General features: G+C 50.1%; 1 protein-coding gene across 2 annotated transcripts in view; it reads left to right on the forward strand.

Moving 5' to 3' along the window:
• The window catches only part of Grk3 (G protein-coupled receptor kinase 3), a 110,529-nt gene that overhangs the window by 80,818 nt on the left and 5,166 nt on the right, over window positions 1–24,545 (forward strand). For both annotated transcript variants that reach the window (XM_087577781.1, NM_012897.4), the window contains exons 13-20: window positions 3,393–3,500; window positions 12,332–12,398; window positions 13,296–13,396; window positions 16,380–16,446; window positions 17,623–17,718; window positions 20,337–20,499; window positions 21,709–21,845; window positions 24,076–24,189. In XM_087577781.1, coding sequence (XP_087433907.1) covers window positions 3,393–3,500; window positions 12,332–12,398; window positions 13,296–13,396; window positions 16,380–16,446; window positions 17,623–17,718; window positions 20,337–20,499; window positions 21,709–21,845; window positions 24,076–24,189 — 853 coding nt within the window. The remainder of the gene's footprint in view (window positions 1–3,392; window positions 3,501–12,331; window positions 12,399–13,295; window positions 13,397–16,379; window positions 16,447–17,622; window positions 17,719–20,336; window positions 20,500–21,708; window positions 21,846–24,075; window positions 24,190–24,545) is intronic.

The following is a 24,545-nucleotide window of genomic DNA, read 5'->3' on the forward strand; positions in this document are numbered from 1 at the left end:
CAGGAACTGGCTGTTTCATGGGAAGGGATCTGTTTCTGCGGAAGCAGAATGCACACTGCCCGTGAGACTCTGTGAGCCTGCTCACCCCTTTTACCTCCAGTCTCTTCCTCCTTAAAGCGAATAAATTGGTGGGTGCCATTGCCAGGGTGTTTGTCAGAGCCTGTGCCCTAGAGAGGCATGTGACTGCTGCCCGGAATGCCCCAGGGAGGGCTCAGACCCCATTTCCCATCTCCCTCTGCCACACTTCTGAGAAATCAGGAACTGCTTGGAGCCAGCTACCTACTTACTGACAGGTCATGCTGTTAGCCCAGGAGGGTTGCCACAAAGAAAGTATGTCTTGAGGCTGCAGCCCCTTGAGCCAGCTCTGATGACTCGGAACCCTGTGTAGTGGTGGCAATGCTAAGGCCTGAGGCCACCTCAGGCATTGTCCCAGCTCAGAAGAAGTTGTGAGAAGCATGCCGGTGAAGTCACACCCCCAACTCCCACTTTGCCATTTAGAATGTCTCCTTCTCCGCTGTGAATGGCTAAGTGGATAGATAGCACCCGAGTTCAGTCCCCAGGACCCACATGATAGAAGGAGGGACCTGACTCCTGTAAGCTGTTCCTCTGACTTCCACAGGGCGAGCCATGGCCTGGGTATGCCCCCTGTGTACACGCATACAGGCACCCACTAAAATATCTCCTTCTAGCACCGAATCTCTTGCAATCATACTTTACCAGCCTCTGAGCAAGTGTTCTCACTGCCGAATGGTTCTGGCGATGAACCCAGTTTCCTCCCGTTCAATGTGTCTGTGAGGAGAATAAACTACAGACCCTTCTTTTGTGTAACTGGAACTGAAGAGGGGTGGGCTTGTGGTGCTCTATCGGGGCCTGCCTTAAATCAGAATGGTCACGTGTCCACACGTCACACAGAACACCATGGTTTCTGTGAGTACATTGCTCTTTGCAGGGAAGCTGGGATAAGACTCTTTGAAAGCATCCGTGTTCTGACAGAGTGTGGCTACCTGCCCTTCACCCAGGTGGTTCATCCGCCTATTTTTTTTTTTTTGAGAGTTGCTTTTGAATTTTTAATGCCACCACTCTCCGGTGTGCTAACATCTTCAGTTTGCTGTACTTACAGCTTGCGTAGGAGAGTTTGTAAGAGTTCAACTTCCCAGAACCTCAGCTCTGTGTCTGAGCTTGGTTTATCCCACCAGCCTGGTTGCCTTGGTCCTGAGAGTCATAGCAGCCACAAACGGAGGGTCATTCTTCCTGAGGAACTCCATTTGAACAGTGTCTTTTTCTTGGCTGTGATAAAAATACCCTGACAAAAGCAGGTTAGGAGAAGAAGGGTTGATCTGGTTCATAATTCTGGGTTAAAAATATGTCTTGGCAGGGGCATCCCAGTTGTAGGACAGGAGACAGCCAGGCAGGAAACAGCACATAATTCTGTTTACTTTGTTCTCTTAACACAGCCGGGACCCAAGCCTAGGGGATGGTGCTGCCCACTTTTAGTTAACCCAAGCAATATAGTCACAGGCATGCCCAGGAATGAGTGATTCCTCCCTGGTGTTCCAGATCTGCCATGTTGACAGTTGACACTGACGATCTCAATTATTCACAGAGAGATTGGACTGAGGATACAAAACCTCTGGTTTTAATGCTGGCGCTGAGGTCACCACTTTATGCAGATAAGCCACAGGAGCGTGTCTTTTTAAATATTTCTCTATTGAGGCATTTTGTGACTAGGACTGAACGATAGCTTTGGTGACATAGACCTGGGTTTGATTTTTTTTTTTAATACCTATCAGATCTATTCTCTTTTGCAGAGAGGGTGGCGATGTTGCCCCTCTTGTGACAGTTTTGGGCATGAGTATCTGCTGGACCTGGCAGAACCCCAGGCAGATAAGGATTACTGGGGTCCCCTGGGCTGTTGGCTCCCAGGTCATGGGATATAACTGTGGAGGAACCCTGGCAGGTGGAAAGAAAAACTTCCGGAATAGAGTGCACAGCCAGGACTAGTAGGAGCCTGCACTTACTTTAAGGAGCAGTGAAGAGCTTACCTGTGCCACCGTGTCCTTGCCGAGCTGTTCTCCTGTATTCCCAGGGGCCCATCTGCCCGCCACCCATCGATGAGCATCTGGTTGCCATGCAGACCAGTGAGGAATAGTTCTGGTTGACTCCAGAGGACACCTGCAGAGCCTGCCTGTACACAGCATCCTGTTTGATTTCTCTGGAAGCCGTCCCTCCACTCCCAAATTGGGGTTCGGTCATACCACCTGTCTTAGTCAGAGTTTCTATTCCTGCACAAAACATCATGACCAAGAAGCAAGTTGGGGAGGAAAGGGTTTATTCAGCTTACACTTACATGCTGCTGTTCATCACCAAAGGAAGTCAGGACAGGAACTCAAGCAGGTCAGGAAGCAGGAGCTGATGCAGAGGCCGTGGAGGGATAATACTTACTGGCTTGCTGGCTTGCTCAGCCTGCTTTCTTATAGAACCCAGGACCACCAGCCCAGGGATGGCCCCACCCACAATAAGATGGCCACACCCACAATGGCCTGGGTCCTCACCCCTTGATCACTAATTGAGAAAATGCCTTACAGCTGGGTCTCATGGAGGCATTTCCTCAAGGCTCCTTTCTCTGTGATAACTCCAGCTTGTGTCAAGTTGACACACAGAACCAGCCAGTACACCACCTTAAAGTCACCTCAGAGGGCTTCCAGGCAAGGCTGAAACTCAACTTTCCCAGAAAACGTTTTAGGAACCCTGGCAGAGGTCTCCTCTGTTCCCGGCATGGCTCTCTTGATTTTATGCTGGCGCCTTGCAGAGAGCCAGGCTGGCTGTGATCTGCCAGCACCCATATCACGTGTTATGTGGCTTCTTCAAGCCTCTCCCGTGGGCTCCAGGGATCGCCCGTGATCCTTACTGGCCAGAGGTTTCTGGGCCGATGCTCAGTGTGTGTGAGCAAGTCAGTAGCACCCGCCCCAAGGAACTAGGGATTTGAATCTGCCTCCTGTCCTGCATGGGTTCAGTTCACCACCTGGGACTTGTGATGCCGAGCCCTGGCCACACCTGCATACCCCAGGGTCCTTTTATCCTCTCAGTGAAGACAGATGGGCTGCAGATAAGGGCCTTGGTCCCTCGGACAAACCTTGGGCATGGCGTATGTACCCTTGGGTGTTCATGGACACCCACCAAGCTGGCCAGATCAGTTGACTTGACCCTGGTGGTCAGTGGAGGGACATGCCTCAGCCAAACTGCCTTCACATCCTCCTCCTGTGAACTCATGGTTGCCTCAGTACAGTAGGTGTGCCTGCTTCTCTGGGCTCAGTCATTGGCCTCCTGCTCGCGATGGGTCATCCTCCAGATTCCAGAGTGTACTCCTGTGACCATCTCCCTTCCCTCCCCAGGGGCACCCATGGGTACATGGCTCCCGAGGTGTTGCAGAAGGGGACATGCTACGACAGCAGCGCCGACTGGTTCTCCCTGGGCTGCATGCTCTTCAAGCTCCTGCGGGGGTGAGTGGAACTCAGATGTCCTGTCCTGGGGGGAGGGGAGGGTACTTTGGATCATGTGGAGCTTCCTAGGTAGAGGTTAGCTCAGAGGTAGAGGACACTGCCTCATGAACATGGCGCCCTGGGTTTCATCCTCGGCACGGGAGTGGGGAGATCACCTAATTACTACCAAGATGTCTTGTTACGGCACGGAGTGTCCTTTAAGCCACACTGCTGTAGGCGATGGTCACAGTCACTTTACTGTTTTACTCAGGCCGGCTTCTGTCCCCAGTGCTCAGAGCTCAAAGCTCGTGGTTTGTATTCTGTTGCCATGGGACCCATTTTGTTCAAAGGAACTAAGGTAATGCAGCAAATCAAGAGGCTTTGAAGCACTTCCACTGTAGGCTGTGTCTTAGCCAGGGTTTCTATTCCTGCACGAAACATCATGGCCAAGAAGCAAGTTGGGGAGGAAAGGGTTTATTCAGCTTACACTTCCACATTGCTGTTCATCACCAAAGGAAGTCAGGATTGGAACTCACGCAGGTCAGGAAGCAGGAGCTGATGCAGAGACCATGGAGGGGTGTTACTTACTGGCTTGCTCCCCCTGACTTGCTCAGCTTGCTTTCTTATAGAACTCAGGACAAGCCCAGGGATGGCTCTAGCCACAATGGCCTTGATCACTAGTTGAGAAAATGCCTTACAGTTGGGTCTCAAAAATGGCGGCATTTCCTCGACTGAGGCACCTTTCTCTGTGATAACACCAGCTTGTGTCACATTGACACACAAAACCAGCCAGTACAAGCCGTGTTCTGGGACTAGGCAAAAGTATGAAAGCGTGGATGACTGGAGAAAGGGGTGAGTCTCCCCCACCCCACCTACAGATGACTTCTCGTGACTCCTGAGCCTTGAGCATCTGGGGAGTTGTGTGGGGGTGAGAGAGCCAAAGTAGCCCCGCCCGAAAAGTCTACACTTCTCCTTAAGCCTGCTGCAGCTGCCGTGTCTGACGCTGACTTTTCTGCTAGGCTCTATTCTAGGTTACAGGGATGGTGAGACTGGACCGTAGGGGAGTGCACCTCCTACTGGATGGTTGGCAGCTTTGCTGACACCTGTGTGGCTTTCTAGAGGTTTCGGCTGGTTTTAACTGGGAGCTTGAGTCTGGTGGAGCCCAGCCCTGTCCTTCACTCTCACTGTAAGGTCTAAGAAAGGCCTTCAGTCCCCACTTCCTACCCAGATTTTCCTTTTATCAGTTGCCAAGAAGGCTGGCCCCACAGCCTGCTGAGGGCTCACTGCACCCCTGGGAAAACTCACTGAGTGTACCGTGGCTGCTGTGTGTCCTATTTGGTTCATTTTGAAGAGCTGCTGAACTCCACAGACCTCCCAACTTGGCTCCAAGTACAGCTCCGTACATCCCGGGTGCTTCTGTAATCCAATTCCGCCGTGCCCGTCGTATTCCCCCAGGATGCAAAATTATATTACCACTGAGAAACTTGGGTCTGTTATTTCATAATTGCATCACCAGGACCATGTTGGTGGAGCCCAGGCGCCCTTAATTTCTGTGGGCAGACTAGCTGACCTGATTAGCATTCATGCTAGCCAGAGGAAGCCATTTCCCAGGGAGGACCCCTTCCATCCTCCCCCCACCCTCACCATTGCAGTCACTGCAGGTTCAGGGAGACATCCAGGAGCCCCTCTAGTCCCCTCTGGAGATGCACAGTCTGAGAGTCCAAGTTGACTCACAGCATACAAGATATAAGAGTCCCCAATAAAGTACCCGAGGGAGGCGGTGCAAGCCTGCCAAGGCCAGAATATGCTTCTTCATTGCTGTCCCTAGCTGTTTGTAAAACTGCCCATGCTTGTAGTCCCAAGAGGGTCCGTGATCACATGACTTTGTGTTTGAAGAGCCAACTCGTCTAATTATCACCTTCGTCCCGTGCAGCTGTGATTTGAGGCATCGAGGGGGTGAGTTTTACAGAAACCGCAGTTTAATCTGAGTCTGTCTGAATGAGAAGATGAAAGTCCTTGGCAGAGTCCTCATCTCCTGCAGGTGGGAGGTTTCTGTCACGGACCCAAGGACTTCTGAGGATGGTCCTAGGGACAATTGGGGAGTGATGTGGGAGAGCTGGAAGCCACAGAGTGGACACAGCTTGGGTGACAGAGAAGCCAGACTGAAGCCCTTAAAAAGAGCATCTCAAGGAAGGCTGGTTCAGGCAGAACAAAGACTGGTCTGGCGAGGTGGTTCAGCAGGTAAGGACACCTGTCACCAAGCCAGAGGACCCAAGTTAATCCCTGGGACCCACATGGTGGAAGGAGGTGGACCAACTCCTAAAAGTTGTCCTCTGACCTCTATGGCCCCCAACTCACACACACACACACACACACACACACACTTGAATACACACACATACCCCCCAATGCACACATACATGTGTGCATGTACACGCATGCATACTTCTGCACATACACACACGTGCCCACAATGCACACATGCATGCATACACATGCATACTTGCACACACATACATGTACATACTTGCACACACAGGCCCCGAAATACACACATGCATGAGTGTACATACACACATGCACACTTGCACACATACATACATACACACACACTACACACGTGGGGAGAATGAGTGTGAACAAAGATAAGACTAAAGACGTCACAGAAGAATCTGTTGTGTGTGCAAGCCTCTAGATGCCCAAAGGTCTGTTGGCCATTCTTCACAGCCAGTTCCCGGTCACTGTCTCCTGACCATTTCCTGAACCTGCAGGAGAAATCTTGGGCAAATGGGCTTTGATGGTCACCCAGCTTCTCCCTACCCAGCTTTTCTCCACCCAGCTTCTCCCTACCCAGATTCTCTCTCTGCTGCTTTCCCAAAAGCCCTTCCAGGCAGTGGTATAGCACCACAAGCAAAGAACAGTGATTTCCGACTCTGGTGATTTAAGCTCGATAAACATTTATTGATTGTTCAAAGCACATGAGAGCCTTTTCCCGATGCAGGCAGAGGAGGACGGCAAGAGAGAGGGAGGCTCCACTGAGTCCTGGGAGCTGGGAAGCTCAGCAACAGGAGACCCATTGGTGGGGCTCTCAGGCTGGAGAAGGTGTTTCAGGGATGGGTGCAGCTCACCACTGGGGCTCAGTGAGTGGTAATTGCAGTCTCGGATAGGGAATGTTAGAGGAAGCAAAAAAGACCCAAGAGAGCCTCTGTGTATGCTATGGAGCATGGTGGCCTGGTTTCCTGGTGTTTGGGGACTGAGGGCTTTAAAGGGAAGACAGAGCCCACGTGATCTGCAGTAAGATGATTCTGGAAGCCCTATGTGATGGTTTATAGATGCTTGGCCCAGGGAGAGACACTATTGGGAGGTGTGGCCTTATTGGAGTGGATGTGGCCTTATTGGAGTGGGTGTGGCCTTGGGGAGGTGTGGCTTTGGAGGTGTGGCCCTGTTGGAGTGGGTGTGGCCTTGGAGGAGGTGTGGCCTTGTTGGAGTGGGTGTGGCCTTATTGGAGTAGGTGTGGCCTTGGGGAGGTGTGGCTTTGGAGGAGGTGTGGCCCTGTTGGAGTGGTTGTGGCCTTGGAGGAGGTGTGGCCTTGTTGGAGTGGGTGTGGCCTTATTGGAGTAGGTGTGGCCTTGGGGAGGTATGGCTTTGGAGGGGGTGTGGCCCTGTTGGAGTGGGTGTGGCCTTGGAGGAGGTGTGTTACTATGGATGTGGGTTTAGGACCCTCACCTTAGCTGCCTGGAAGTGTCTTCCACTAGCGGCCTTCAGATAAAGATGTACTACTCTCAGCTTCTCCTGCACCAGGCCTGCCTGGATGCTGCCATGTTCCCACCTTGTTGATAATGGACTGAACCTCAGAACCTGTAAGCCAGCCACAATTAAATGTCCTTTTTAAATGTCCTTTATAAGAGTTGCCTTGGTCATGGTGTCTGTCCACAGCAGTAAAACCCTATGTACTTGGATATGTAAAACTAAAATACCATATATAGCGTCAGAGGGACAGAGACACAAGGGAGAGGCCCACAGAAAGGCACCGTGCACCTGAGCTTCAGAGGCAGAGGATTGGAGGGGCACAAGATTGTTATAGAGTGCATGCATACAGAGCAGGAACATCCATTCCAGGCACAGGGTGGGGTTTTGTTGTTGGAAGGGTGTGCTTCAGGCTGAACCATTGCTCATGGGGACCTTTCATGCCTGTGGCCTCATGGTGGATCTTCAGAAGGAGGAACTGAGGCTGGAGAGATGGCTCAGGGAGTGAAGGGCACTCACTGTTCTTACAAAGGACCCCAGTTTGATTCCCAGCACCCATATATCCACTCACGACCACCTGTAACTGCAGTTGCAGGAACTCTGGCTCGTTTCTCTGGCCTCGGCTGGCACTGTAGACACATGGTGCACAGATGTATGCAAGCAAACAGACATACACATAAAGTACAGATAGAGAAAAAATTTTAAAGGAGGAGGAACTAGGCCAGGGACCTTCCTGACCCGAGCTGTAAATGGCAGTAAACACCACCCATGAATCTGCACCCGGGAGGCTCAGCATTTGTTCTGCATCTTGCACAAGTGTCACACGTGGTTCGGGGTCCCTGAAGCCGCTTTTCATCGGCTCTGAGGGGTGAAAATGTCTGGGGCAGGACACTGAGTGGACAGAGATTCAGCCTGGAGGAGCGCTGCACGGCTGGGGCAACCGTTCCTTTCCTATACCATCTTAGGGTGGCCAAAGCCAGACAACCAGCAACTCTTAGCTTCAGTCTCCAGGGATACTCTGCACTCCCTGGGGACAGTTTTGGTTGTCATAGCTTAGGATACATGGACACTATTCAAGTATCCAAGTACATAGGAGAGTCCCTGTCCCCAGCAGAATTGTGGGAACTAAGAACTCTCCCTCTGGGGAAGACCCCTCCCAGGCGTGTGTCTTCCATCGAGTTGGAGCCTGGGCTGAGGCCTGGGGGCGTGGTTAGCTTGGGCTAAGACCTGGGGGCGGGGTTAAGTGCTGCTGGATCTACTGGCTTTCTTCCATAGGGAAGATGGGACCGTTTGTAGCTGTTTCACTGTTATTGGCTCAAACTCCAAAGGCATATTTGATGTGACATACAGTCTCTCTTGCATTCTAAAATTAAAATGTGGGAGTGTTTAATCATAATGTCATACTGGTTTGGGCTCAGTGTCAACCCCTGTGGGTTTGAAGTGTCTGTCGTAGGAGTGCGTGGGCTTCCTCGGTTTCCTAGCAGGTGTAGGGGGTGTGCTCAGCGCTGCAGTATCTAATTAAGAGCACCGTGCTTGCGCTCACAGGGGGGTGGGGTGGGTTTTCTGTCCCCTACATTCTGCCCACCCCCACTCCCCACCCCCGAATCCCCTGCTGCGGTCAGAAGCCGCCTGGTGCTGGGGAGCATGTCTCTGCCCTCTGTGCCAATGACAACGGCCTGGAGCAGGACGCCTATTTCCAGAACCTGTATCAGGGGACAATGGTTGCCATCCTGTGGTCTGTGAGTGCCACTCCTCAAAATGGAGATGTTACTATCGGAGGTTTTTGGTTTTTTTTTTTCCCCCTCTTTAACATTTTCTGAAATAGCAAGCCAAATCCTAGACTTGCTTCACAAAGAGTAATCAAGACTGCATTGGCACTACATGTGCCTGGAGCACAACTCGAACACTCAGGTGTTAACCTATGAGGCAGCACAGGGACAAAGAGCTGTAGACCCAGCTTCCCATGATGCTCGCTGACTCAGATGTAGACTGAACTTGTGTAAAGGGACCTATGGACCTAGGGATGGCTAGGAGGGTTGGTGTCTGGAGGACCTGGGGGCGTTCTCTGAATGTGACTATTTTGTGCAGCTGAAACAGAATCATAACAGGATTATAGTGGATAGAATTTATTTGGGCTCATGGTCCTGGAAGCCAGGGTTGAGTCATCAACTTGAGGGACTCCCTATGCCACCATTACAGACCGTGACTGGGTTACTGTGTGAGAGAGCAGGAGAGAGGAGTGAGAAGAGTCCTGGAAGCCAGGTTCACTTTTCTAACTGGCCCCATGATTAACAACCCCAATCCCTTCCTGGAGCTGCAGCCCTCCTGACCTCGACTTTGAAAGACCCCACCTTCTCATATGACTGATACATTTCAGCAGGATTTTGGGATGACCTTCTCACCGTGTCAGAGGTCAAGTCTGCTGGCTTTGCCCTCACAGCCTTGAGCTTACATTTAAGTCCAAGGCCCTCAAACCGTGAGAAACACTGTTGGTTGAAGGCAGAAGGGCAGCAAACAGACTGGCAGGGGCCTGGCATCCCACTTTCCGGACCTCAGCATGCTGATATGGCTGTGGACTTATAAAAAGAGAAGCATGTGCTGATTCCAAGCAGGGCGTTGCCGGGAACAAGAGGAGGCTGTCTTCTGTCCTCTCAGTTTTTATTGTTTTGTTTGTTTGATGGCATCTTGAGTAATCTATGCTTGACTGGAATGCCTGTGTAGCTGAGGATGGCCTCGAACCCTGGATCCTTCTGCCTCTCCTAGCTCCCTTACTGCAGTGCATGCATCACCATGCCCGGCTTTCCATTTTCTTTCTTGAGCACAGTAATTGCACATTTTTCTCCTTGGAAACAAGACGAAAAGAATATTCCCAATCAAACCTATTTAAGGATGATAGCGCATCCTTGGTTAGTGCCAATTTTGCCTTGTTGGTTTTTTTTTTTTCCATTTTTGGCTCAAATTAGTGCTTTTAGGAGATGGCGGTTACTTGGTGGTTCTGCTGAGGCACTGGAGTGCCCTCTCTCACACACAGGGAGAAAGGAGTCTGGCATTAAGAAGCTTTCCTTCTACAGGAAGGGGCAGCCTGGGACAAGTTCCTGTAGTGTTGCCTCGATCTTGGATTCCATGCACTGCTGCACTCTGGGAAACTGGCCTCAGAATGTTTCCCACAGGACCTTGCTTCACCTTGTATCTTATGTACCCTGCAAAGGGGCAGGGTCACTGCATACTCGAGCCTTAGTGTCAGGAAGTCCCAGCCCTAGCTGGCCCCTCATCAATTTCAAATGCACAGATAGGCCATCGGTTCTAACTTGCAAATTTTAAATGCTGTTTAGTGACTAAAATTTCCCTTGAAAGCAGAATTTCAAAGACACAAAAGTGTGGCTCACACTTTAAATCCCAGCATACTGGAAGCTAAGGCAGTATTCCAGAGAGTTTGAGGGCAGCTTGAATTGCATAGAGACCCCTCCTTGTGTTTGTATGTGTTTGTGTGTGTGTGTGTGTGTGTGTGTGTATGTGTCTATATGTGTGATGTGTGTCTGCCCATGTGTGATGTGTGTTTGCATATGTGTATGCGTGCACACGTCTATGAATTTGTGTGTATGTCCACTCGTGTGTAGTGTGTGTGCATGTGTGTATGTGTGTGTGCGTGTATATGTGTATGTATGCACACATTTATGAATTTGTGTGTGTGCGTGTCCACCCACGTGTAGTCTGTGTGCATGTATGTATGTGTATGTGTGTGTATGAATGCGTGTGTATGTGGGGGGTGTGTGTTATATGACTATATAGCTCTCCCAGATGATTATGCAAAACTTCACATGGAGCACACCACAGACCTGCAGAGCCACGTTCACCCGCATCAAGGCTGTAGAAGCAGCACCATCAGCAGAGCCATCGATGGAGACAATACAGAATTGTTTTTCAGCCACAAGAGAAAATGAAGTTCGGCTGGTTGTAGTAAAATGGCTGCCTGGGATCTAATCACACAAAGCAAACCGAGTCGGTCCCAGGAAGACAAATGTTACATGTGTCCTGTTACTGTGGCCGACTTTAGAGAGACATAAAAACCACATATGTGGGGCTGGGGATTTAGCTCAGTGGTAGAGCGCTTACCTAGGAAGCGCAAGGCCCTGGGTTCGGTCCCCAGCTCCGAAAAAAAGAACCAAAAAAAAAAAAAAACCCACATATGTGCAAATTACAGGAAAGAGTTGAGACTGGGGAGCAGAGGGGAGGAAAGGGGTGCATGGGGACAGTAGGAGGAATGGGGAGGGGGGAGAGAGGAGAGGAGGGAGGGGGAAGGGCAGGAGAAGCAGGGGGAGCAGGGCAACATTGTGCATGCGCCTGAAAATCGCCTGGTGTGACTCTGTATGAGGATATCAGCTTAAAACGTAACAGGAAGAAATATAAACAACACAGCAAAGGGGAGTCTTTTCCGTAGCTTACCGAGCTCTTACCTGACAACTGTCCTACTTGGCACCTACCGTATACTGCCACACTCTTGGTTCCTCACACTCTGTGGGACATGCAGCCTGAGCCATTGTCCGCAGGTGGGCATGGATATGGAAGGTTTGTGTGGTCAGGTCAGAATCAACCCCAGCTCCCCACCCCACCCCACCCCCGCTCCACCCAGTAGGGGGGGCACATTTAGGCCTTCTGGTATGGTCCTTTGCCACAGAGGCTGTGTTTATGTGCGGGCACCCTGACTCCTAGGCTGATCCACACTTACCTGGGGGATCTTTGGTGGGATCCAGACTGTTTTAGGAGCCAGACTGCAGAAGTCTGCACTGTAGCAATAGCAGCTCCCACCCCCACCGCCATCCCCCACCCCAGTCCCCCCGTCACATGACTGCCTGGGGCCTATGTTCTGCTGGCGATTTTTAGTTCAGTATCTTACTGCCACAATGACCCCGTTACTGCAGTGAGGACCAGCGACATGTCTGGCATGTTCAGGACCCAGTGTAATCTGGGGCTAGGCTTTGCTTCCAGAAATGGCGAGTGTTTGTGATCTCTGAACATAGATGTATCTTATGTTACCGATATATTAGTCAGCGCCGGTGCCAGTTATCAAAGCCGTGTTCTAATAGAATGTTCTCTTATCTTGACAGCCACAGCCCTTTCAGGCAGCATAAAACCAAAGACAAGCATGAGATAGACCGCATGACCCTGACCGTGGTAAGACGATTACAGAGAGAATTTCCCGTGTCTCATAAATATGCCGATAAGGTACCACAGGGCTGGAGAGATGGCCCCGTGGATAAAGAGGTTGCCTCATAAATCTAGGTCCTGTGTTCTTAATCCCAGAACCCCCACAAAATCTAGGTACAGTGGCTGCATTTGTAATAGCAGGAGGGCTACGAATTGTCTGGTGAAGATAGGGAAATCTTCAGAAGTTGAGGGCTCCTCCTCACCCTGGTGTGCACAGCAAAAAAGGTAACAAAGACACCAGGTGGAAGACAAGGTCGGTCACCCAAGGCTGCCCTCCTACCTTACATGGGCCCTGTGGCACCCATGCACCCACACCTATTTGAATACCCTAGGTGTCTTGATTCATTGATAATGGATACAAAGTAATGATAAAGACAGATAAAAAAACCACATAATGTTACATAGTGTAGAAAATACTCAAACAATATTATGTGATGTAACACATAGATAAAACATAAAATGTATCATGCAACATTTGTAAAATACTGCAGGCACAACACGAGAATCGCATAGCTAGAATAATACATGAAGATACCCATTCCTAGTGGAAATTTTGAAAGGAAAAGTTAGCGAGCAGAAATACAGGTCAGGGCAAAAGATGGGATTTTCAAATAAACAGAGTTGGATGTGGGTGGTGGGGAGCAAGCATGGCCGCCAGATAAATGAAGCAATAACCCCCATACAGGAGAGGTCAGGGCTGCAGGCTCTTCAGACCTGCCAAAACCAATCAGTAACTATTTGAGGCTTAATGTTAATCTGGTATAATTTGGCTCCTCCTTTTCCTAAGGGGCAGCCTTGACTTGGGTTGGGTCTGAGGCCACTGTCTTAGGATGGACCTTTGAAATGTGTTTCTTCTCTCCTTAGAACGTGCAGCTTCCAGATGCCTTCTCCCCTGAGCTGAGGTCCCTCTTGGAGGGTTTGCTCCAGCGGGATGTGAGCCAGCGACTGGGCTGCTGCGGAGGAGGGTGGGCCATCTTTCAGAGTCTCCACTCCAAAGGAAAAGGCTGGTCTCTTGTATCAAGTCGCTAGGAGTCCCCGTCATCCACTGGGGGGGGGGGGGGTCATGTTGGTCAGTTGGTTGTCCATCCTGTTGCCCTTTCAACACCAGATGGAAATGCCCCAAGGGAGCAGACGTTTGCCTCTGCTCATGGTTTCAGAGGGGTCTGAAGTCAAGGCACAGGACCAGTCCTCAGTGGGCGGTGTGGGCGGGGCTTGTACCTCAGTAGAGCAGGAAGCAGAGATGGGGGAACTGGAGGATTTTCTTCAAAGTAAATCTCTTCTTGGAGTCAAGCCCCACTTGCTAAAAACTTCAGTCTCCGCCCCCCCCCCCTTAGTATTGCCAGCTGGGAAACCAGTGTTCAAACAGCTGGTGAGGGGAGGGAGGAAGATGGGAGAAGGGAGGTGTGGGAACAGGAAGAGGAGGGGAGAAGGGAGGGAGGAGAGGAGGAGGGGAGAACAGAGGGAGAAGGGAGAGGAGGAGGGAGGAGAGGGAAGAGGAGGGAGGAAGAGGAGAGGGGAAGAGAGAGGGGGAGGGTCCATTTTTCCACGTTCTGTGAGAACTAAGCACAGCCTTTCTCTTCCTTTCATCATCCCTGTGTCTCTTGGGTCTCCTGGGTCTGCTGTTTACCTGACCTAAGCCCCCATCTTTTAGCTGCAATGTGTTCCCAAGTAGCTGCCCCTTAGAGGGGACTGAGGGGTGAACGCTCCCCCTCAGATCAGCCTAACATTGCAGTTATGCAGATGCCTCTGAAGCTCCAAGGCTGTGGCTTTATGCTCTTAGCTCTGCTCTGGATGCCTGGGGTTTCTCCAAGGCTGGTGTTCCTCAGGAGATGTGTGCCATCTCCGCCCACCCTACCCAATTTCTGTTATGATTGGCAGAATGATCCTCTGAGCTCCTGATCTCCTGTGTCAGCTATCTTTTTCCCTTTGATTCCTTATTTCACTCTCTGCTTGTTTAGATCCCTAACTCATCTATTGATTTTTTTTTTAAAGTTCTTTGGGAAGTTTGGTTTCTCAAATGTCAAATCTTCCAGGGCTTTCCCTCCTATTCGAATATGCAGCTGGTTGTGGGGACTTGAGAATTCAGGGGTGGGGACAAGGTTTGGTGTGGGGATGAGTGTACACGTGTGTGTGGTGTGTCTCTTTGAAGAATTCCAGTCCTGATGAGCATGTGTGCATACACTCATGCCCCCACACACACACATATGCACACACATGCACACACAGACACACGCACCTAGATACACACGCATACACACATGTGCACATACACAAGAACATACATATGCACACATATATGCACGTACACATGAAAATACACATGCACACACACATGCGCACACACATCTGCCTCTGCACAGCCCCTCTTGCTTGTATCTCTGATGGACATGTGTGTCTGTGCTTAACCCAGTATTTCCTGTGACGTCAGGGGAGGGAAGAAGCCGGACTAGAGTCCAGCCCCCTTGCTAGTTTGCCTGTTACATATTCAGCCTGCTGTGTATAGACAGCAGAGGGTACAGGCAGGAAACAGACAAGGCCTCTCAGATGTTGCTACTGAGGACATGGATACCAGCCTTGCCTGGGGTCCTTCATCAGCTCAGGATTTGGTCTGGGAGGAGCTCTGAGGGAAACAGTCACAGCAGTGAGCTGGAGGTGATACACTGAGCGCCATGTTGTAAGGAGAGGTAGTCCCAGGTTTGAGCATTGCATATAAGGGGCTTTGGAGGGATGGAGGTCTTGGAGGGGGCACTCCATACTACTGTGACTAAGGAGGGCAATGTCTTTGGAGTCTCCGAGGGTGGAGGAGGGGCTGGGGGAAGAATAGCTCTTAGGGGCATTCTGAGTGAGTGCTCAAAGCTGTAAGATCTGGAGCTGGGTGCTAGAGCCAAGGCACAGCTGAGGACCAGGCCACAGTAGCCATTGCTGGTGCAGGGAGACGAGGCTGGACTCAGCATGTGGTTTCTGACTCAGCATGTGGTTTCTGTTGTGTGACCTCAGCCTTGATCCTGACCTTCAAGGAGTTTGTTTATCCGGCTGATCGGAGTGGGGGGGGGGCAGTACATGGGCTATGTGTGGGGTTTTCATCTAAGTCAGTGCTGGAGGCTTCACTGGCCCGCCCTTTTCCTGTTGTTCTGTCCAACATGGTTGATTGATATTTGTGGAGATGCTTTAACATGATCCTCTCTCGAGCCGCTCTTCTTCAAACTGTGTTGTTGCATGCAACTACACGGTACGGATGCACATGTGTGTATCCGTGGGGACTGCCGGGCTGTCTTAAGCTGCAGTGTACATCTGGGCAAACGTGACATGTCTCCAATCACTGCAGTGCTGTCTGTGGTTTCTGAAAGACCACACACACAGACACGCACACAGACACACACAGAGTTGCATATGTATATGCGTACATGTGCATGTAACTCTGTCTCTCTTTTGTGTATGTACATGTGTGTGTGACCCTCTCTGTATGTGTACACATGCTTTCTTGTGCACCTGTGTGTATGTGCACATGTGCATTTGACTGTGTGTGTACATGTACATGTGACTCTCTATGCATATGTGTGTGAGCGTGTGTGTGTGTGTGTGTGTGTGTGTGTGTGTGTGTGTGTGTGTACCCAAGATCAATGGGTGTCTTCCTTGATGGATCTATACCTTATATACTGAGGCAGGTCTCTCCCTAGAACCCAAGGCTTCCTGATTGGGTTTAGCTGCATGCCCTGGGGGCATCCCAGGTCTCTGCTTCTCAATACTGTGCCAGCCTGACATTTACACAGGAGCCAGGGATCCCGATCAGGTTCCCATGCTCACACCTTAAGAGCTTTACCATCTGAGCCATTTTTCAGCCTGCTTTTGGTTTCTGGAGGAGATGGAAGGTTCCCTGTGGTTCTTACTGGGAGACAGTTTGGCACACCACCTGTCCTCAGGACTCATACTCTCTCTCCTCATCCCCAGGGCACGAGAGTTGAAGGAGCACATCTTCTTCAAGGGCATCGACTGGCAGTATGTGTACTTACGGAAGGTATCCCTCCAAACCCTCTGACCCCGCTCTCTGTGTCTCTCTGCTGCTGGTCTCCTGACTCTGTCCCTCCAGAGTCCCCACCCACACCAATCCTGCCATGTCAACACCTTCTGCCTGGACTCATCGACACACAGGAGTCCTCCACCCATGGGGAAGGCTCCTCTTCCTCTTCCCCCTTTTTTTCCCATATAGTCCAGATGCGCCTTAATTTTACATCTGTGGTTCAGCTAGCCATGGATAAAAAGTATTCAGGGAAAAGGAAAAACAACGCAGATGTGCTGAGCACGTGTGGACTCCCTCCTGGTCATTAAGGTCATGACGGCACAGACTGAGCACTGTCCCCAGGGCATTCACACTGTCACCCAGAGATTAACATCTCCAGAGGGTGTGCGCAGGCTGTGTGCAAAGCCTCGCTGCTCGCCTGTGGACCTTGTAGCCAAGCCATGGCCTGGATAGGTCCTCTGCAGGTGCTGAGAGGCAACCCTATGAAAAGTTTGGTAATCTCCTCTCAACAAATGAATAGAAGGCACAATCAGCCATTCTCCGGCTGAGATGTGTGTAGAGTGAGACTCACACGTGCAAGGGACATCCGACTTGAACGTAGATGTTTTCTGGCTCCTTCGTACCTAATCTTTAAAATCCTTTTATTTAATGTTTTTGTTTCTGATGTTGTTTTATGCTGGAGCTGTAAATCAGGCCTGTCTCCCACTAAGCAAGTCCTTTCCCATGGAGCCGCACCCCTCCCCCTTTCCCTTATTTTAAGTTTCGCTGGTATTCTCTTTGGTCCAGGGAACCATCCTGGTTAAATTTTTAAAGTCTATTTGGAGCCTGCTGCAGAGTGATAACCGTTTCTACAGGGAGGGGGGACTGCCTGCCTACCCTGCCTTGCTCCAATCACCCAGGCAGCCAACACTGATGAGGGCTGGCAGTGTGGGCCTCTGGGTGGACTGCCCTTTCTGGGCATGCATTTTCTGAAGGCCGGGTTGTGTTCTTTTTTTTTTTTTTTCTTTTCTTTTTTTTCGGAGCTGGGGACCGAACCCAGGGCCTTGCGCTTACTAGGCAAGCGCTCTTCCACTGTGCCAAATCCCCAACTCCTGTGTCCTTTTTATAGACTGTTGTCTTGGTGTATACAGGTCAGCCGGTAACCTGGCCTTACCTATTTGTTGGATCTTGTAGTACCCGCCACCCCTAATCCCTCCTCGGGGAGAGGTCAATGCCGCAGACGCCTTTGATATTGGCTCGTTTGATGAAGAAGATACCAAAGGCATTAAGGTACAAATTCTTCCGGGGGTGGGATTTTTCCTAAGAACCACTTCGGTGTGGGGTTGGCTCAGCAGGCACTCTACGAGGGTGGGCCTACATCCCTGGCCTCTGAACTCACTCTGCAGCCTAGAGGGTCTTGGACCCCAGGTTCTCCTCGGCCTCCCCAGTGCTGGGGTAACAGGCCAACCATCTTTCCTGGCTCGAGGAATCCATTAAACTTAGCAATGGCTTTAGTTTTACCCTCGAAGCCTCAGCCGCTTCCTCTGTTCCAATCATTTCGCAGGGAGGACTCCTGTCCCTATGACTGACATGCGGTCTTTGCAGTTGAAAATCCAACTTGGGAGTGAGAGACCGTTCTGCCTAGAGCAGAATGCCTTGGCTTTCATGCTTCCAAGTCTAGGTTCTCCCAGTGTCAGGAGAGACTGTGCAGACAGCAGGAATCTTTGCCCTTGTCGATCAAGGGTGAATCGAGTGTGGTCTAGCATCATTCCCTGCATTTTCCAGACACTGGTGCGTGACTCTAGTTTTCCAAGTGGAGACAAGACAGGGAGTGAGTCATGAGGGAAAATTACCATCTTCAAACTCCCAAGTCAGCAGGTCACCGCCTGCCTGACAGCCTGTCATTTGCCCGGACTCTGGTGGCTTATCCCCAGGCCTGGCTCTTCTCTGCGGCTTGAGTGCACTCCCGCCAGTGCAGGCACCTTCTTACCCTAAAAGTGTCTCTTCCAGCCACAGGCCACGGTTCTGAGTGTCAAACTCACACCTGCTGCCTAGAGAGAGAACAATCCGGTGCCAAGTCCGAATCTGATAGGCTGCTATCATGGGGACTCCCAGAACAGGAGTGTTGAGGGCAGTGTGAAGGCAGCGGCTGGGGAAAAACGTGGCAGGAGTCAGAAGCAGTTGTGCAGAGGGGCAACCGGGCAGAGCCAGAGGCTCCTAGGGAGGAAGCTGACCCCAGGAGACCAGGGCTGTTACAGTGTAACCCCCAGTATGGAGCTTGTGTCGGGCAAAGAGCCCACAGCACCATTGATGCCAGCTCAGATCCACTTTTATGAGGTTTGGATCAGTGACCTGGGGCGGCTGGAGGCCAGCACACTCCTCTAAGGCTTTCACACCTGACTGGCAGGTGTGCAGGTACCAAACGTGGTGGTGCTACAGTAAGGTCAGTCCACTTCCAGATCCACTCAAACATTTCGGCAGTCACGATAGAATTTTCCCATCAGATGCAAGGCTGCCTGTCAAAGGTGCTAGAGGCAAAATCCCGGGCTCAAAGATGATGCTTCTTGGCTGATGTGTGTGAGCCTCAAGCTTCCATCTCCCCACCTGTGATACAGGTGGTGGTTAAGCCTCCAGACATACAGTCAGTACTTAACCAGATAGGATCTTCTACGTCGTGGCTCTGGAAAGAGCATTGGGGTTGGGAGCGGAGGGAGCAGGGAGACCACCTCTGTGGCCAGCATGAAGTGGGGAGCCAGAGCAGTGGCCAGGGAGGGAGCTGGGAATATCTCCATACTGTATGGTTTAAAACACTGGAGAGACATGGTTGTTTGTTTTCAGCTGGGCTTTTGATTTTCTTTTCCCTCTTTAGAAGCGTTTCATGATCTCATGTCAACATAAATTCCCCTCTTCTAATTTATTTCTTCCTCAGTTTTTTTTCTTTTAATTTGAGATGAGTTTCTGCTATATATTCCAGGATGGCATCAAACTTGGCATGTAGCCCAGGCTAGCCTTGAAGGAGTAATCCCTCCTTGCTTCAGTCACAGGTGCGCCCTGTCCTGCTGGCCTAGTTCATATTAACAGCCTGGGCAAAGTACACAAGTGAACTTTCAGAAATTCCAGGAGATGAGGCCATGTGTCTGTAAACACTGGTGGTGGTTTTGGGAATGCAGTGTGTGTGTCTACTCTGGCCAGGGACTTCCTAGGCTGTGTCATCCTAAGGGTGCCCAGAGCGTGCGCCAGTGCGCACACACACACACACACACACACACACACACACACACACACACACAATACACATGCACACACATGTACATAGACACATGCTTGTACACATACATGATATACATGTACATACATACATTTGCACACCTACATAAACACACACATGTGTATATGCACATATACATGCATACACACATTGTCACACATGTACACATATACATGCCCACACATACATTCTCATATATATACACACATACATATATATGCACATATATACACAGACACATGTACTTCCATACATATTTACATACATAGGAATAGATATACCACTTACACATACACAAATTTTTTTTTAAAAAACTAATTAAAAAAAACTTAACATATGTTCTTTTTTATTGGCAAAAACACCTGATGCTATTGAACTAGGCCCAGGCTGCTTGGCTGGGAGCCACAGTGAAGCCCTCCCTGAATGTGGTCATGGCGGGCTCCCAGTGGCCACGGTGCTGGCTGCCCTGCACTTGGGAAAGTGCTGGAGCACAGCCTATTCTTCTTCTTTTTTTTTTTTCTTTTCTTTTCTTTTCTTTTTTTGGAGCTGGGGACCGAACCCAGGGCCTTGCACTTGCTAGGCAAGCGCTCTACCACTGAGCCAAATCCCCAGCCCAGCCTCTTCTTTCCTACACACCCAGCTGTTGGACTGCGACCAGGACCTCTATAAGAACTTCCCGCTGGTGATTTCTGAGCGCTGGCAGCAGGAAGTAGTGGAGACCATCTACGACGCCGTCAATGCCGAAACTGATAAAATTGAGGCCAGGAAGAAGGCTAAAAATAAACAGCTTTGTCAAGAAGAAGGTAAAATGCCGTGGCCCCCGTGTCATCCAGTCCTTCCTGGCTGAGGAAAGAGCACACCAAACTTAGGGTTCATGTGGATTTGAAGGGCCAGCCTGGGTTTCTTAAAAAAAAAAAAAACAAACCTCCAGTCACCAGGTGGACGCAAGTGCCCACTGAGGCCGGCAGTGATGTCTCAGTTCTGGGGTACCCCCACCCCTGGAACTTGGGAGCAGGCTTGAAAATTTAGTTCTTGGAGATAGAGGATCACAGAGTCAGGAACAGGCCCGTGGAGATTCCAAAAGTCTCTGTCACGGGAGTATACAGAGTACAGCACCAGTATCCAGGACAAAAAATACATTTAAGTCTGCTCAGACATGGAAGACTGTGTCAGAAGGCTCTGTGGACCCCCAACAACTGCTGGTCTCCACTGTCCTTTGCTTTCTCTCCATCTCGGAGAACACGTGGGTCTCAGCCTTTTGAGGGTGATCTGACTCTCTCCAGAGAGTAAATTCCAAGGGTGGGTGAGTTTTATCTCTTTATTATTTGTTGTTTCTGATGCTCACAAAGCACAGCCCCATTCCTAGCCTCCTGGGCATCCTGGGCACATTGAAGGAGGAGTGGGTGATTTTAACACAACCACAGAAGCTTTGATGAATGTTTTGAAACAGCCCCAGTTTTCCTTAAACAATGCACCAACTTAGAGATACAGTCAGTGCCCAGCATGGGTCTGAGCTGCTTCAGTGAACTGAGGATGCGTCTGCTGTGACTGCCACCTTAACATTAGAGAGAAAAGGCCTGGCTTCAGAATGATTCACAGAATGAAACTGGATTAAGAGTCCAGTGGCAATAGGACTTTGGAGAGATTTCACAATTAAGCAGTCTCTGTTAAACAACAGAGTAGTCGTTATTATATGTATAGGTTAAAAAAAAATGGACTGGGAGCAAACCTTTGCCCTGTCAGAGATCTTCAGGTTCCGAGAGCCTGAGACCTGAGCTCCCAGGTCCTGTGTATCCAAATGGTGTTCAAAATGATTTACTTTGTAGAGATGTGTGCCCCCCTTCCAGTCCCAGTGCTCAAAATGAGTTACTTTGTAGAGGCCTGTACCCCTCCTCCAGTCCCAGTGCTCAAAATGAGTTACTTTGTAGAGACCTGAGCTCTTTCTCCAACCTCAGAGCCTGCTAAAGTAGCTTTAGTAGCGCTAAAGTAATATTGTGTCTTTTAACCCCCAGATTATGCCATGGGGAAGGACTGCATCATGCACGGATACATGCTGAAGCTGGGGAACCCCTTTCTCACACAGTGGCAAAGACGTTATTTTTACCTGTTTCCCAACAGACTGGAGTGGAGAGGAGAGGGCGAGTCTCGGGTAAGTCCCAGGGGTGGGCCCTGAGCAGCCTTGGGGTACAGCAGCTCCCTCATACTGCTTCAAATCCATTGTCGCTAGTGTCTAGGGTTGCTGTCGTCCAAGTAACTTGTGTCCTTCCTCGAATAAGATACAGGTGTCATTTGAAAGACTGAGACCAAGTCCAGTAGCCTAGGGGTGGGGTGGGGGTACGGAATGGAGGCTGGAGTGGGGAATGGGTGGGCTGGGAGAAGAACAAAGCAGGGAGAGGGCCATCCCAGCTCTTTGCTCTCAGGGCTTGGAATACCCCATGATACCTCTCCGGGCCTCAGTTTCCTCATTATGAAGTTGGAGATACAGAAAGCCTCAGAGCTCCCATTAATTACTGCAGGCATACCCAAGGCTAGGTTCTGTAAACAAACTCAATGGTTTAGTGGTTTCCAGGGTCCAACACTGGATTTACTAAGAGCAGGGCAGCCAAGGGCATAGACAGTTCACTGTGGGTGGGGAGGGATGCTGACTCAGTATGCCTGTGCTCTCTCAGTCACTTCCCCAGGTCAGATTATGTGAAGTGTCACTAGTGGGCTCTACAGTGGGCTGGCTAGGACGCCAACCCATGCTGTCTGCACCCTACTGAGAATCTGTAGGCAAATTCACAGTTCCTCAGAGCCTTTCTCAAGTTACTGTTAGCTAAGGGACAAGTCAGGCTGTTTTATTAAACACCCACCATGTGAGAGGCTCAGGAAGGAATTCCCCTGGGTGGACAGTGCAGGGAGGCAGGATAGGGTTCAGTCCTGTGAGTGCAGGTGTGGTTCGTCCCAGGGTCAGGACATGGTTTGTGTGTATTGGGAGGCAGGGCTGAGGTCCAGCAGGGCCTCAGTCAGTGAAGCCAAACAGGAGGCTCAACTCCTTTATCCTGACTATGAGCCTTGGTGTTTGCTAACTGCTGAAGTCCAAGACAGTTATGAGTGGTGGCAGTAGCCCATGGTCACCTTACTGCTGTGCCAGATTAAAGTCAGTAAGACTTGATGCCCTCAAGTCAGGTGTTTTATGGGTGCCCCAAGATGCAGTTCTATGCTGGCAGGGCAGACAGTCCTCTACAAGCCTCACAGTGGAGAGGAGGCCACAAACTGTCTCATTGCAATGGAGTCTCTCTCTCTCTCTCCCTCTGTCCCTCTCCCCCTCTCTATCTCTCTCGCTGTCTCTATATGTCTGTTTCTCTGTCTCTGTCTCTCTCTGCCTCTTTGTCTCTATCTTTGTCTCTCTTTGTTTCTGTCCTTCTGTCTCAGTCTCTCCTGTCTCTCTCTGTGCCTCTCACTGTTTCTGTCTCTATATGCTGTCTGTCTCTCTGTCTTTTTCTCACTCTGCTCTTTTTCTCCGTGTCTTTCTCTTTGTTTCTGTCTCTCTATCTCTGTCCCTCTTTGCCTCTGTGTTTTTGTCTCTTTGTCTCTCTCTTTGTCTGTTTCTGTTTATCTCTGTCTCTGTCTCTCTCTCTTTATCTGTCTCTCTCTGCCTCTCTGTCTCTCGCTCTCTTGCTCCATTCAGTGTTCTGTGAGAAGCTGGGCAGTCCCTGAGGTAGATCTGTCAGAACGAACAGAGGAATAAAGAGCAGAGGAGGGTCTCATGATTCTTATTCACTCCAGATTTCTATAGAATTTATCTAAAATATAAACAAACCACCTCCCCTGATTAGGAAGGCACTTGTGATGGCCTCCTGCAGAGCCGTCACACTAGATGTCCTGTCAGGATCCTGTAAGAATCCTACCTGCATATAGGTCTTTTGGACACAGATCAAAATAGCTATGGTGTCTTAGCCCATCCCCATGCTCACTGTTCTGATAATGGCTGGACAGTGGCAGATGCCTCTGTGACATGTGATGTGGCCCTACACACTCACAGTTGCCCAAACCAACACTCATCCAGAACTCTGGGCCACAGGCCCTTGCAGATCAACACTGCCTTCCACAATACCAGGCCACAGGCCTTCACAGACCAACATTGCCATCTTCAACATCAGGCCAGGGGCCCTCACAGAAGCATGGCTGTCCTGGAGTTTCACTTTGAACTTTGTGTGTGTGTGTGTGTGTGTGTGTGTGTGTGTGTGTGTGTGTGTGTGATTTATGGCCATTCTCCTTATTTCTAGACTATCAGGCAAGAAAGGAAAAAAGATGCTATTTTCTTTTGAACACGTACTCTTTGACTTATCCCAAGAGATCACCAAATACCAAAGTGATTGTTAACTATTTGTGTTTAGCAAAATCTACTGACCATGGAACAGATCATGTCTGTGGAGGAGACCCAAATTAAAGACAGAAAATGCATTTTACTCAGGGTAAAAGGAGGGAAGCAGTTTGTTTTGCAATGTGAGGTAAGATTTTTAAATTAATTAATTTACATCCCAAGTGCTGCCCCCCATTCCCCTCTCATGGGTTTCTTCCCCTCTCCCCTCTCCCCTTCACTTCTGAGAAGGTCTGTGTCCCCTGCACACCCCAAGTCTCTGCAGGATTATGGTAGGATAAGGGTTTTTTATTTGTTTTTTGTTTGTTTGTTTGTTTGTTTTCTTTTTTTTCTTTTCTTCTTTTTTTTTTTTAAGACTTATTTATTCATGTGAGTATACTGTAGCTGTTTTCAGGCAGACCAGAAGAGGGCATCAGATCCCATTACAGATGGTTGTGAGCCACCATGTGGTTGCTGGGAAATGAACTCAGGACCTTTGGAAGAGCA

Source organism: Rattus norvegicus, chromosome 12 (genome assembly GCF_021556685.1).
Source record: "Rattus norvegicus strain SHRSP/BbbUtx chromosome 12, alternate assembly SHRSP_T2T, whole genome shotgun sequence".
NCBI lineage: Eukaryota > Metazoa > Chordata > Mammalia > Rodentia > Muridae > Rattus > Rattus norvegicus.